The sequence below is a fragment of the Oryctolagus cuniculus genome, chromosome 6 (assembly GCF_051225735.1).
Source record: "Oryctolagus cuniculus isolate XC-2025 breed Fujian yellow rabbit chromosome 6, ASM5122573v1, whole genome shotgun sequence".
Lineage (NCBI taxonomy): Eukaryota > Metazoa > Chordata > Mammalia > Lagomorpha > Leporidae > Oryctolagus > Oryctolagus cuniculus.
Window position 1 is genome coordinate 131,151,777 of NC_142872.1, and position 15,873 is coordinate 131,167,649.

The following is a 15,873-nucleotide window of genomic DNA, read 5'->3' on the forward strand; positions in this document are numbered from 1 at the left end:
AGTCAGAGTTCCTAGAGAGATTTGTGATGTTCCTGGCATTTCAATGGAGAAAAAAATTGCAGAACACGTAGAGAGGCCTGATCATTCCAAGGGACTTTTGTGGTTACTGATAAAATAGAATTGTTGGCCATAGGCCCTAGATTCTTACCACAAATAGTAAAATAATAAAACAGTACAGAAAAGAGTTCTAAGTGATTTAGGAAGCTGAAGGAAAAGCTGGTTCTTTCCAGAATTGGGATGTGCGGTCTGGTTACTTTAGCAAGCTTTCTGGGGGTTTTAAAGGGGTAGTTGTGTGTCTTCATTTACTTAAACATATTCATGGAAGTGCACTAACATGTTAAAAAGTCTCATTTCATTTAACTAGCTTTAGGAAGTTCTTCATCCAGACAGATAAATTCCTTTTGTTTTCAATTTAGTTAAGTTTTAATAATTGAGTTAGTGATCTGTCAGTCTTATATCTGCTAAGCCTTATTCCTTGATGATCCTAGACAGACAAGGTATTACTATAATGAAGATATTATTTTTGTAATAAATATTTTGTTAAGATTTATTTTACTTATTAATTTGAAAGGCAAAGTTACAGAGAGGGGGGAAAGACAGAGAGAGAGAGAGAGAGAGAGAGAGAGAGAATCTTCCATTTGCTTGTTCACTCCCCAAAAAGCCTTGTTGATGTTTTGCTTATCAGTCTCTATATTCTTATATGCTTTCAGCGAATTTGGGACAGCTCAGTTCACTTTGAGTTATTTTAACTAAAGTCAACTATCTTATCCCTCTTCACTGAAAGAATTTCCCACTCCCTTTTACAACCCCTTCAACATTTGTACAAATATACTTTGTACCTTATGCCCTGCTTCAAATATTGCTTTTTTTTTTTTTTTTTCAGAAAGTTTGTGAACATTTCCGTAGGTGTGTATGGAATCCTGGTAGATCTCATGAGAATATTTTAGATCCTGAACTCATCAACAACTCATTGAAAGATCAGATGTGGGGCAGATGTTTGGTGTAGCAAGTTGAGCTACCACTAGTGGTATCCACATCCTACATAGGAATGCCTAGGATGGTGTCATACCTCTACTTCCCATCTAGCTTCCTGCTAATGGGCATGAGAGGCAGTGGATGATGGCGCAAGTACTTGAATTCCTGACACCTAAATGGGAGACCTGAATGGAGTTGTAGGCTTCTGAGTTTGACCTGGCCCAGCCCCATCTGTTACAGATGTTTTGGGAGTGAACCAGTTGATGAGAGATGTTTTTTTGTCTCTCCCCATTTCTTTTACTATGCCTTTCAAATAAATAAATGAATAAAACTTAACAGAAAAGATCAATTGTACCTACCCTTGCCTTCCACCTACAAACACAATGTAACTCAAAATAGCAGACCATATATTATAAAAATAAAAATCCAAAGCAAAAGAAGCAGTGATTTCCACAATCTAATCTGGAGCTGCCTCATTTGTGTCAGAGTTAAACATCCACAGAACTCTGGGAGTAGAATTCCCACACTGTTTCTTCATAAGCCAAGTCTCCATGTGTTGTATAATTCTCAAATGCAAAATAAATGGCCAAATTGTTGCTGTATGTCTGTCTCTTCAGATGTAGAGTAGGACTTATAGAGCATGATACTACAGAATCCGACTTTAGCTTCCTACCATTGGGTGATGCATCATATCCCTTGTAGGAAAATAGAAGTATAGAAAAATGAAGTGACCTCATGGGTATACTAATGAGAGAGGATGATCACTCTTATCTTGCCCCTTACATTGCTGTAAGAATGTCATAACTCAGACCTGCTTCACTTTCTCTTTCCTGCAGGTTTAGAAGACAGATTGCTGTGTCCCAACCTGTGGTCTTTATATCTCAGAACTGCTGTATTTTGGAAATGAGGCTTTTTTCATTTTTAGCAAACTGTCCACATGAATCTAATACAGATAAATCTGATGTCATTAGCAGAAGACTAAAAGATGACACTGGGACAAAGTAAAGAATGGCAGAACCAGTGGTGGGCACTGTAATTTTCCCCCAGAAATGTAGCGAGAACCTAACTTCACAAACTTTTCTCATCTTACATTGAGACTGGAGCCAAGTGTCATCCTGACACCAAGAATGCTGCTGTAATGGGGAAGAAGGTGTGGTGCTGGGAAATGTATAAATACTTCCTTGTCTTTAAAGTCATGAAACAAAGGGTCACAGCTAGAGGTGGATGAGACTGAAAGCTTTAGTTAACAGTGAGTGGAATCTAAATGATTTTTATATTTTTGAATTTGCTGGTAGCATGTACTTGTTTACATTTTTTTCAATGCCCAGAGTAAATTATTTTAAGTGTATACATGTACAGAGTGGGAGGTTGAAAGGATGGTTTTCTGAACAATAACAAGAAACTAATATCTGAGGTAGAAGAGATCATTAACACAAAAACATCAGTATGTTTTGCTGCATGCATTTTATACTGGTTCTAGGAAAAATGATGGCCTGATAATAAAACAAAATAACAATAAAGGATAACAAACCAAAAGAAAACTAAGAAGCATGAATTCATGTTTAGGATGACCTTGTATGATAAAATATGTATTTCTAGACTGTTTTTCAAGTAAATATATTTGTCTGTATCTGAGATCATGGAAACTATGGATTTAGAGCAATGTGAATTAAATGTGAAAAATCTCCTGTACTTGTTGCCAGTGCAGTGAATATTAAGTAAGTCTTGATAAATCTAATATTTTAGAATTTTCTATCTTGGAGAAAGGCATGTGGATTTCTTGGTTCAAGTAAGAGAGGGTGATGAGATTGAATAGCTGCTGGTGAGGACCTTTCTAGGTCTTCATTAAGTAAACTATTAAATCAACATTGAAATGAGAACTTCATCATGGCATGCCTTCAGTACCCTTACAGTTTAAAGAGAAAATGAAATTCCGTTTAATTGGAGAATAAATGTCTAGGCCTGATTTTCTTCCCACGTGTGATGGCACATCGGCATGATCATCAGGCGTGCATGGGAAGGCGTCTCATGGAGGGTGGTGCAGGTTTATGACGCAAACATCAGAGTGCAGCGAGCTGCCAGAGGAGAGTTCATTATGTGAGCTCTCCACCTTTTGGCTTACCCTATAACTTCTGCCTGTAAAGGTGCTTGCTTTGATTCTATTGTAGACTTTGTTGCCAAAGGCAGGGGATATTTTCTTTTTAAGAGAGCCCTTAGATGCTTCCTCCAGGTTGTGACTGCCAGAGTGCAATGGATGAGCTGGCTTTGTTATCACTGGCACCTTCCCTGCCCTCCTAATTCTCTAGAGAGTAAGTGTTCTTCTTAAAAATATAGCTGCACTGAGTGCCTCTGTGTCTTTAGACACTCTTTTAATGTGCTGGTATAAAGTAAAAGTCTTTTTGAAGATATGTTTTATGGGGAAGTGCTTTCTGGGGCCTCTTGAGATGTTCACAAGTACTGAGTCGAGGTACCTTTATGGTAGTTTAATGACAACATAGAACACTTGTTATAAAGTGCCCTGTTGGTGTGTGTCCCAGGGCATGTTACAATTAGAGCGCACTGAACATGTTGATTTTGTTTTACCTCCACTCACACAGCCCTCTTCATCTTGTTAGGGTTTTGCAACTCCAGATCAGTTGGAGGGGTTTTTGTGTTTTTATTTTTTTAATCCCCCAAAGATGAAAGAGATCTGCCAGAATGGAAATCTGGAAAATTACACATACACCTGTGAAATTAGGCAAATTCTTATAAAGTGTGTATTCCAATCAGTCTGTGGGCTCTACAACAATGCTTTGTTTTGTGTTAGGAGTTTTTTTTCTGACTGTTCAAATAACATGTGTGCAGGACTGTACAGGCTCAGGGAGAATATTCATCATTATTTACTGTGTCAAACTCAAACGGAGGGCCAAATTGGCAGTATTCCAGGAGCAGGAGGCCACACCTATTTGTGCAAAATGGAACAGATTTCTAGAGGTGCCCTCACTTTGAAAATCTGCTTCAAGGTAGTGGTGCAAGTAGTTAAGGGGAACTGCCTATGTGGGTGAACCACGCAGACTGGCCAGGCTGCTGCTGCTTAAGATCCCACAGATCACACTTTGCACCTGCCTGACTATAGCAAGGGCTGGGAGTGGGGAATGATGAGCAGCAGAGTGTGTATGCAGTCGGGTCTGGACCTCTCACCTTACCCCAATTGTCATTTGTTAATTGGCCAGGTCTGTCTGTCTGAGCAGAGTCCCCTTGCTGGCATCTTACAGAATGCTTGGCCCTGAGAAGAGGAAGATGAGAAGAACGTTTCTGTTTGCTGCTCTTTTTCTTCAAGATACAGAAACAGAAAACTGTAATTTAAAGAAAAAATGAGATGCTGTCCCATAACTTTTGTAGCCAGACGTGTTTGGGGGATTCTTTAGTAAACATCCTGGCTTATATTGTCTGGGACTCCTGGTAGGTAGAGAGAAGTAGCATTGACAGTAAGCCTGAAGTGGCTATAATTTTGTGCCATCACTGAGCCCATAGCAAGTCTATTTGCTGGACTCTTTGGCATTATTTAAAGTAACAGTTAACCAGCACTAAATAAGTAAGCCACCTCATTATCAGGAGTGAGCATATTGAACTGCCCAGGTAAGAAGTGTTTAGATCACAGATCATCTGCCTGACTATGCAGGATGTCTCTCCGTTATGGTGGTGAGAGGTGTCTAAACTGCAGACTAATAACTGTTCTATTGAGTGACAATAGTAGGTATAATTTATAAAAAATAACTTCAGTATGGCACTTGTATTTTTAGCAAAGTTTTTCTCAAATTTGAGCATGCACTGGAATCACAGGAAGGGTTTTGATTGATAGCATCACCCTCACGAGTTTCTGAAATCAGTAGATCTGGGGTGGTGTCTCATAATTGGTTTGCATTTCTAACGAGTTCCCAGGTGATGCAAATGCTGCAGGTTGGGGACCACACTTGGAGAAACACTGATTGCTGATGCACTGCTGGTAATCATCCAATGACATCAGGCATTATTTCCAGAGTAGTTACTGATTTTTTGAAGGCTCAGTCAAGAATTAATTGCACAAGGATCACTGGAAGACAACAGGGTCAGAAAGAGTGTCACTAAAATTAAGGATTAAAAGAAGAGACATTGACCTATTTCATGAGATATGCATTAGACTGAAATTTTATTAGTTAAGAAAGAAAAACTTACGTATACAAATAAAACCTAATGGAGATACTGATTTTTTTTTCCTCTAAGTGTTTTACCCCCAAATTTTGCAGTGTACTGATATTTTCCTTCATTTCCTGCATGTTGTCATATTGCTGCATATAAGACAAAGAAATACATGTTGGATATTTTTAGGGAATATCTTTAGTTCATTTTTGCCTTATGAAACTGTTTAAGAATGTGGGTAGCCAAAATCCCTTGTTTGGTATTTGTTGTTTGGCTAGTGCTTTTGGTTTTGTTGATTTTTTTGTTTGTATGTTTTAATCAACCTGTACTGTGTATTTGATTTACTCTATGAAAAAGAAATATAATAACATTCTGGATTCAAAAGACAACATGCTCCATTTTCTCTATTCTTTTGTATAACTATTTAACAAAATAATTTTTTGAAATCACTTCTTTACTTGTACTAATTTAACTTTGTTATATAATCATATAAGGTATGACCAATGAGTATTTTTATATAAACATTTGGAAAAAATATTTGGTAGTTTTGCAAAATTTGGTATATGAATCATGGCTATTTTATGGTACTTTGGAATTTCTAAAGAAAATATGTGTGTTTTCTTGTGTAGATGTATAAATTTATAAATTTTGATTAATTCATAAATATTTATCAATTACATATCATGTATAAGAATTGTAAATCCTTCCCTTTCTTGTAAGTGGTTTTTAAAATCTAATGTTGGGGTGGGCACTGTGGTACAATAGGCTAAGCCACTGCTTGGGGCGCCTGTATCCCTTATCAGAGTGCCTGGAACTGAGTCCTGCTTCCACTTCCAATCTCGCTTGTTGCTAATGTGCCTGGGACACAATGGATGATGAACCAAGTACTTGGGCTCTCACTGCCCATGTGAGAAACCCAGGTGGAGTTCCTGCCTCTTGTCTTCAGGCTGGCACAGTGCTGGCTGTTGAAACCATTTGTGGGGTAAATGAGAAGACAGAAGATATATTCTGTCTATCTCTCTCTCCCTCTATCCCTGGTAAATCAATCATCAATCAGTGGAGTGCCTTGCATTCATATTCTGGGTACCACCTGATTTTTTTGATGGTGGCAGTGCTTATTTTGTAGAAAAATTCTGGTTGGCATGACCCCCAGTTCACACAGTCCAGAGCCTAATACAGTAATTGTCACATGCTGCACCCTCCAGAAATAACAGTTAGTGAAAAAATGGTAGATGGATTAATAAATACATGGAAATCTCATAAAGATAACAAAATCATACATAATGACTTTGAACTTTTCTAATTCTCATCTGTAGGGGATTTTTATTATTGAATTGCCTCACAATCACATAAAAATAAGCAGTATCACTTCCACCCCCATCCAGAGCATCCCTTTCTGAGGCTAACTGCAGGCCCAAAATACCAAAGGCAAAAGTCTAGAAATAACTGTCATAATTTTAAAATAACGTTTATCATTATATTGTTATTGTTCTATTTTGTTGTCATTGTTGCTACTGTACCTAATTTGTAAATTAAATGTTATTATAGGTATGTATGCTTCTCAATAAACATTATAGGGTTCAATACTATCTGTGGTTGCCCGTATCCACAGAAGGTCTTGCAATATATCCCCCAAAGAAAGGGAGAGTCTACAGTATCATTTTAGTAATGAACTTAACTTTCATATTTTTTCATGAGAGAGTTGCCATCTTCAATAAACTGAGAAGAGCTTTATGGGGCTCTGGGCTGAGACCTGCTCACAAAGTCTTTGAATTTCAATGCCATCCTCTGTCACTAACTTCCTGGGTCAATGCACAAGGCATTTATTAATGAACTGAATTTTCTGAATGCCTGAGTTACTTCCAGAAAGTAAATTAGTCATCAGAGATTCTAATTCAAGTTACTCTCTATTTCTTACTGTTTTTATTGCCTGTGATGTCAGTATTTCATTTACTATGTAAGATTAGTTGCTGTTTGCAAGGTTTGCATATATTCTATGCAAAATTATTGTATTCTTGTTAGCATCATTCAGTTAATTGGAAGGCACCCAAAGAAAGGCATTTCAGAATAAATAAATATTGAATAATTTAAATTGTTTTCAGGTTTGTCCAAAAAAAGCCCCGTCGATACTATTGTCTATTAAAAACTGAAGATTTTGTAGCAAAAGAACATTACTCCTGGCAGGCCCCACGGCTCAATAAGCTAATCCTCTGCCTGCGGCGCCGGCACCCCGGGTTCTAGTCCCAGTCGGGGCGCCGGATTCTGTCCCGGTTGCTCCTCTTCCAGTCCAGCTCTCTGCTGTGGCCAGGGAGTGCAGTGGGGGATGGCCCAAGTGCACCCGCATGGGAGACCAGGAGAAGCACCTGGCTCCTGGCTTTGGATCAGTGTGGTGCCCAGGCCGCAGCAGCCATTGGGGGGTGAAACAACGGCAAAAAAGGAAGACCTTTCTCTCTGTCTCTCTCTCTCTCACTGTCCAGTCTGCCTGTCAAAAAAAAAAAAAAAAAAAAAAAAAAGAACATTACTCCATTTTTTCCTAAGATTAAAGAGAACATCCTTCCCCCTACCCCATAAAGAAACAATGTGAGTAAGGTTGGCCCCATTCACTTCCTTTTACAATGATGTATGGTCAAATTGAACCCTCTATTTAAAATTCTCTAATATCTGCTCTTTGAATTAACATTTCAAAACTCAATTTAAATACAGATCTCATTTTTAATAAACTTAAAAAAATTCAGGTAATTTTCTTCAACTTTCTTGATTGAAGGACAGCAGTTGGTATGGCTAGAAAAAAAGATGTGCAGCTATGAGCAAAGCCTAGAATCAATTATATATAAGAAATAGCACATGGAAAGAAATTAATCAGAAAGAAAAAATTCTACTATATGATTCTCAGGTCTGCTACCTGCAGGCAACAAACGTAAATGAAAAAAAATCAACATTCTTATGGCAGATAAGAGAAAAATTAATAAAAATGTTTCCTTCCCACTAGATCCCCTGATGCAGCTGTTGTTAACTGTGAGGGACTGCAGGAAGAACTTGGCTGTCTAAAATACTGTGCTTCAGACTGCAGAAATAGGGTTTTGTTCTTGCTGTTAAGCTCAATTACATGAGTTAGAATGGATTTAGAGTATCCAAAGAGAATCCCTCTTTACTGCCCCTTCTCATTAAACTGCTCTGTGGGATACTCATGAGACAATGTAACAGGCACCACCAAGAGAGAGGTATTTTGAGGTGTGCCTACAGGGTGATGGTGATTCTTAAGCAAGTCCCAATGTAGCCACTAAAAACTCTGAGAGAGGAAGTGTGGAGAGCCATAAAATATGACCCAGATAAAAATAGTAAATACATATTAGTCCACTCCAGTGAGATAAGAAGGAGCACACTTTTTGATAGGATTCAGCTTTTTAGTTTAAAAACAGGATACAAATGTATAGAAAATACACTAATTTTTCTCCTTTACGAAGGGCTTATTTTTGTATTTAATGAATGTGATAGAGAAATATAAGTGACTAATATGAGTTAATAGGTAAAATAAGGCATTCAGTTTAAATTACTGTTTTACTTCCATCACATATGGAAAACTGAATAGTCAAAAGTTCTATTTTAACTCCCTTTGCCCATCAAATAAAATAGAATACATCATAGAGTTTGATAGATGAGTCTTATTTGTATATTTGCATGTTAAACATGCACCAAAGTTTGGCCCTACTTTATATTGCAATATTTACATTTTAAAGATACAATAATCTGAACAAATATGGTTCAATTATAATGTAGAAACCCAAACATGATATCTTAAATTGTGAGCTTAGGTGGTCCCTATTGTTTTATGTATTCATATATATATATAAATAAAATATATAAAATTCATATATATATATGAATATGTATAGGTTTTATTTTCCTTCTGATTCTTTTGTCTGTGTGTAGCATTTGCTGATGCCTTTAAAATAGTACAGAACAGGAGTGTGCAACTTGGGGAAACCACCACCGTTTTCATTTTCATTTTCATTAATTCATTAAGATTGAAAAGTTTTTCCATTGTTGTGAATTCTTTGCTTTGTGCATGAGTAAAATGTAAGTTTATGATGGAGGTTTAAACTTTTATATTAATAATGATATCTGTTATAAAAATGATCCAAAATGGCATACATTGAAAAACACCGTAGTTAAAAGGTTTGGAAATATTTGTGTGTTTTTGGAGGAAACTCACCTAGCAGAATTTCTGAACACAGAGTGATGGATTATTGTAATTATTGAGAATGATGATACTTTAATGTGACTTTCTCCCCACCTGTCAGTTGCAATCAAGGCTGCCCAGCATTCTGAAACAATCTCATTTTGCTAGGTGGCTAGTCTTGTGCAGCCTCTAGAATGCTTAGAATATTAATGCATAAAGACGAAATTGAATGCTCTTTATAGTTCCGTTATGACAGAGTGTCTTGTTTTAATCAAAGGGCATGCAAAGCCAAATAAAGTAATGTATAGTAAATTAATGCCAATGAATGCTTAAGAAAAAGGACCTTTTTCAGAAGTATATTGCATCAGAACCATGGGATTAGGCATTCCTTTCCCCTATTTGTACATGACAATGTGTATTGATTTCTGTAGAATTTAATTTATTTCTTGAGTCCTTTTTCTCAAGTGGTTTGAATTTATCTGAACAAAGACATTCTGAAGTTTAGGTGATGACTGTTCTGTTTATAACACACTGCCAAGGTAGGAAGTTATTCATGGAGGCAACATGTTTAATGGCACATGTGTTTGATCTGACATTCACCATGTTGTTCTTTATATCATTTCTTGTATTTCCTCATTGCAATGATTATTTAATTATCCATCATCTAAGTTCTTAGATACCTTTGATTCTTTTCCCTCAAGTTTTCTTTGTTGCTTTTTAGCTGTTATTCCAATGACTATGTATATTTTAAGAATTTCTTTAACCTCTCATTCTTGTACCATCAATTTTATTATAAATTCATTTTTCTGAGGGAGTTCGGACTCCTACAGTTGCTTCTTAACCATATGTATCTAGTTCTTTATTTTCATTTCATTCAACAGGTGTGTTACCAGTGTATAGGTTAGGACCATTTAATATTGAACATTCTGTTGTCCATCACCAACCACAGATCCTTAAAATACACACCACATGAAAAATTCTCCAATACACCCACCTCAGGCCCAGCCTTTACAATGCTCTGGTCAGTACTGGCTAACCAAGTGGCTTCTGCATCTCCTAGACTGTCCCTCAGCATCCTTAACTGTTGTGAACCTGCACATTGCTTTTTATCTTTGGCTTTATCTCTGGAGAGAAAAGATCTAAGACAATTCAAATGGATCCTTAGTATATAATTATCTCTTTGCTCAGAAAATAGAAATACTACTTTATATCCATCAGAATGTCCCAGTAATCTCTATTCGTCATCCAGTATAAAACATGAAGGATGCCTACTCATTTATTCTGAGACAATTAATAGCATTACAAGCCCAACATCTAATGCATGCTGTATTCATCGCTTTCTGATGTGCCATTAATTATTGACATGTTTAAACCAGGTAAATTTTTTTATTTATAAACATTGTGACTATTAATTCTGGTGAGTGCATTTGAATATCTATAAATCAGAAGCAATTGAAGAGCTAAAATTCAGATTTCCTTACACTTGCCTGCCAAGTGGCCTCAATCAGAAGTAATTTTCTCCATGAGGGCACATGGAAGCTCAGTCGTGAGCCTTTACTGAGTAGATATTATTATTTATGTCAAATTATGTGTGGTGATTTTTCTGAAGTGGACTTCTGTGCCCACTAATCCATATACAGGAGGTTCCTTCATTCCCTCCTTCATTGGTGCCATTAATTATACTTGTGCTTCAAGTGTCTCTTACCCTTTTAAAATGTTATTTTATGGCCAACGATTATCTGTAAGGTTTTCCTGTTAAAGAAACATGCAATATAGAGAGTAGAGTGAGATCTGATCTTAAACCATAAATACTATGCATTTTAAGAGAAACCTTTTTCCCAGAGTCTGATTTGATGTCATGGCTAAAAGAAATGGTGAGTAATTTCACATTTTAAAGTATAGTAAATTATACAAATCTAACACTTGCTTTGGGAAAAAGCATTTGGCTCTAAAATCTCTGTCCCAGTCCTGTTCTACAATGAGCCCTTACGCATTTTGAACATATGAGGTCAGGAATTTTTCATCTTTTGTTCGTTTTTTTTTTTTTTTGTAGTTTAATTTTGAAAATTAGTGCTTCTTTTCAATTACATGCTTGCAATTAAAAAGTGGTGGCCAACACATAAAATAAAAAAAAAACACCTGAGAATACATACTATACAGTCCTATACTATCAATTAAGATCTTATAAACTCTGATACCCTAAATTTTATAGATGCATTCATAGGTAGTCATAACATTGGCTGGTTTAAGCTTTAGGAATCACAAATCCATGCTTTATGTCTTTGTTTTCTTTCAGATTTTCATATGAGCTTTTCTATTTAAATTTTAATACAACTATTAAATTTGAATTTGATACCATAATGCTAGAGCAAATTTGTTGTCATTAAATATTCTATATAGCTATTCAATTAAACATTATCTTTAATACAGCCTCTTAAGATGTTAGTACATATGCACAGAATTTCATTCTTTAAAACCAAAGTATTTTTATTTCTGGTAGTGCATTTTCTTTATTATGTACATGATTTTATAATTGAAGAGCACCTAGATACAGAAGAACTTTGTTTTTTCATATTTTCAATATAAACTGTTTAAGATATATTACAGTTGGAGATTTACTTTTTGTTAGCAAAACAGAGTGTAAATACATATGTATATATATATCCAAAATATGTGTATATTGTCATTTCTGTTATTAAAGAAGTTGATGTTTCTGTTATTAATATTGGTTATTCTATATTGATTGATTCAGTATAGATATAAACTGTGTAGATAGTAAATATTAGTAATCAATTATTTTATTGTTGGTAGGTCTACAAGAAGATCTTACTGATGTGTGTGTGTGTGTGTGTGTGTATGTGAGTGAAGAAGGACATAATATAAGGACATAATAATATACTTCAGAAAGTTACTGGAAAAAATAGAATTGAAATGAATTTGTTTTGCTGCAAAGCAATTTTGAAATTCATGCATACTTTTTTCATAATATGCATTTCCCATGAACTTTTTGAACACTGTTTAAATTTCGGCTGCCTTTCAGTCCTTTGAAAAAAGCAGCAAGGAATATATCATTTTTTGAACTAGATAGTTAAGTGCTTATCAGTAAATAATGAATAAATATGAATTAACAATTTTTCTCATATGTTTTGTATTTGTGAGTTACCCATGCTTTATTCCTGAAACAAAAATGTGTCTGTAGCCACAAAAGCATGATTTATATAGTAGCATGGCATACTGGTATTAATAAAAGGCATTTTAAAAATCCTGTTTGCACATCAACTTTTATACTTATACTCATTCTTTTAACTAAACTTCTAAGCTTTAGTTTCCAAATCTATAAAATAAAAATGGTAATAACTTCCATTCTCATCTCACTGGGATGGTTTAAAGGTCATATAAAAATGCTTTTAAACTTCCACATGAAACACAAACAAAATAGCTTTATATCTCTTCTTGTGACAAAATGTGTTATAATTGAATTATTTGAAAAAAATAAGAAGATATTCTATTATATTCCGTGTTGACTTGGCATTACTTATTATCTGAAATTATCAAATGATTTAATATTTGTTATTTTAATTTTTTACTCTTTCTATATTCCTTACCTGTCTTATTATCCTTGACAAATGTTCTAACGGGTGAGGAATTATAAATTCTATTTGAAATAGTTAATAAAAGATAGAAAAACTAACATGAATTTTATGATTTTTGGATATGGTTTGCACAAAAAACACAGTCCTTCATTGTTTTACGGAGTTTGAAAAAAATATAGTATTGAATAATAGGAATTAAGGCATTCTTTCCTCAACAATTGTTTTGAAGAGACAAAAAGTAAAGTTTATAAAGAACAAAGAAACTCTCTAAGAAATTTTCCTTTTCTTTTGCTTAGATATCTGTAAATGTAAATTAGTGCAAATATGTCATGTGAATTCAGTCCTTTGGGAACTTGCTTTGGGGAAAATATTAACAACACTGTTTGAATGTGTATACTTATTCCTGTTTAACACACACAAATTGTTATATATGCACTATTTTAAATTATGTATAGGATTTATTCTTTGGCACTGAAAATTTCCTTACACTTGTCTAAAAAGTAAGAGTCTACTTAAGCCTTTAAGTATTTAGTCTGTCTGATGAGACTGCTGACATGAGTGACAATTAGTGCAAATTACCATAATTGTATTCTTTGGATAAAATGCCACATTTATTCTTTAGGAGGAAATGCAGACTACTACTTAGTAACATGAGCCAGATACTTTTGATTCTTTTGAGGCAGTCAGAAATTCACAATCAACTGTGTGCTATCCCCATGTAGTCGGCTTCAAATCCATCTGAACAACTACAGCCCTCCCTATCCTTTCAGTAAAATAGGTCCATTAATGTAGTGTACCTCACTCTCATTCTAAGGGCGTTGTATTTTTATTACTGAAAAAGTATCACATAAATACAAATTACATTTTTTCATTAGAAAACTACTTTTCATTTCAGAAAAAATTCAATTAATTATGAATAGGGTTATGCTTTCATCAGGGAGAGAAATATGTAATTTTTCTTCAAGCCTCAACCACGTATAATGAAATCTTTTCTTGGAATCCACTCTTAAAATGGATTTTTAAAAGTATAGACTTTATTAGAATCTCAGTTCAATTAAAATGCATTCAATAGCTTTAAATCTTTATTAAAATCTCAGGTAAAATTGTACAACAGTGTAAAAGAGACTTGTACTCTTTACCAGGCAGTTAATTCTAACAAATGAACACAAAGCTCACAGTTTGGCTCTTGAGGAGAGAATTAAAAAAAAAAAAAAATAAGTTTGGGGCTTGGGTTGGGGGTGGGGAGGGATTAGCAGTGCTGATTTCTTCCCAGGGTTTCCTTCAACTTTTGTGGCCTTGGTCAGTGTTCCTTAGACTGGATGGGCATAATCTTTTGGGAGTCCCCTTGGGGTTACTACTTGGAGTACATTTTCTTCACCAATGTTAATGGAAAGGATTCTGTGTAAGGACTTTATTTCACGATCTTCATTAGATGTTTTTTGTACAGTGTCCCTGATTCTTTTTCAAGGGCCGCTTGAAGATGCCATTGAGGATGAGGAAGAAGAGTGTCCATCAGAGGAAGCTGACACCATCTCAAAAGGAGACTTTCCATTGGAGGAAAGCTTTCCCACAGAATTTGGGCCCGGAAATCTGAGCTGTGAAGAAGTGGAATACTATTGTAACAAAGGTAATCGTTGATGTTGGATGGAATACGTAAATCCATTTCCACAGATGATCTTGTTTAAAAATCTGCACTGTAGGATGGAATCAAGGTGCTCAAAATGCTGACACATAATTTCACAAACTGGAAATATGTGTAGAATTTTTCAAACAGTATTTTTTTGAGGGACCAAATAATCTCATTTCTACAGATTCTTTTTTTTACATTTAAACAATTATTTTTGTGCTGACTGTTCAGTTAACTATGCACATTTTAATATTAATTATCTTTGTAACTATAATACATGTAGTGTTTATAATTTATTCATTATTCTTACCATAAATATTTATTGAAGATCAGTTGTTTGCCATGTACTGAATTAGGGATTGAGGACAGGCCTGAGTGGAGTAGATGGAATCCCCACACAGATTCTCTCTCACGCCTTTTGAAAACAGAATGCCTTAGGTGCTTGACATTGGCTTTCCACACTGGTTGGTGATTTTTAGGTAATATCAAATGTGAAAATACACACCTTTTGTCCATTCTGGATGCCCTTCTGACATTATTAACCGAGAAGCACCTGCAGCTCAGCTCAGTTGATTTCAACCCTTGACTCGGAGCAGGGTTGCAATGCTGTTACCATATCCATGCTTATGTGGGCATTCACTTGCTTTCTTGTCTCAAAAGCCAATTTAAAGTTTTGATGTTTCTAAATTTTTTTTTAATTCGATTGTTTTGTCTCTGTGAGTAACATGGATTCTCTATTGTCTCCAGTCCCAATTCATGGTTTCAGAAGTGTTTGCGTCACCTTCTTGGTTTAGAAAAGCTGCTTTTACTGACTTTCCCATGATAGTTTCCTGGAGGGCGTGACTCCGAGTATGTGTCTCTTATGTCTGTGTGTCTGTGTCTGTGTTTGTTCTTGTACTGTTTTGACTCAGACTTACATATCTTTGTGAAGTGGCTTTTCTTTGTGTGTGTTTGTATAGATTAATTCGCTAGATTTAGCAGTCTGAAATCGAGATTGCAGATGTAACTTCTCAAAAAGCATTGGCATACACATATCTTGGTGGCCACATATACATTTGAGAGATATTAAAAATCCTGGTGTCACTCTCTCCTTTTGTGGTCTGTCAGAAAATGAAAAAAAAAAAAAAAAAAGAATCCAATTCCTTTTGCTGGGATCAGGGAAATCATGTCTTTAAAACTGTAGAAACAGAATGGCAGCATGAGAACTTGCACATGCTGAAATCCAGGAAACTTCCTTAACCGCTGATTCCTAAAGACCTCAGAAAGCCTTGCAACATGAGCCCTGCCTTCCAGGGCAAAGACTCCTGGTGGAAAATAAGAACTATACAGACTGAGTAGAC

The 15,873-nt window shown here is 35.4% G+C and overlaps 1 protein-coding gene across 3 annotated transcripts in view; it reads left to right on the top strand.

Moving 5' to 3' along the window:
• ZFPM2 (zinc finger protein, FOG family member 2) overlaps nucleotides 1–15,873 on the top strand; it is a 501,208-nt gene that overhangs the window by 91,380 nt on the left and 393,955 nt on the right. The window contains exon 2 of one of the 3 annotated variants that reach the window (XM_089335577.1): nucleotides 14,354–14,533. The exons of 1 other annotated variant lie outside the window; for it this stretch is intronic. In XM_089335577.1, the coding sequence (XP_089191703.1) occupies nucleotides 14,354–14,533 (180 nt within the window). The remainder of the gene's footprint in view (nucleotides 1–14,353; nucleotides 14,534–15,873) is intronic. One more of the 3 variants, XM_008255815.5, reaches the window with a different exon arrangement.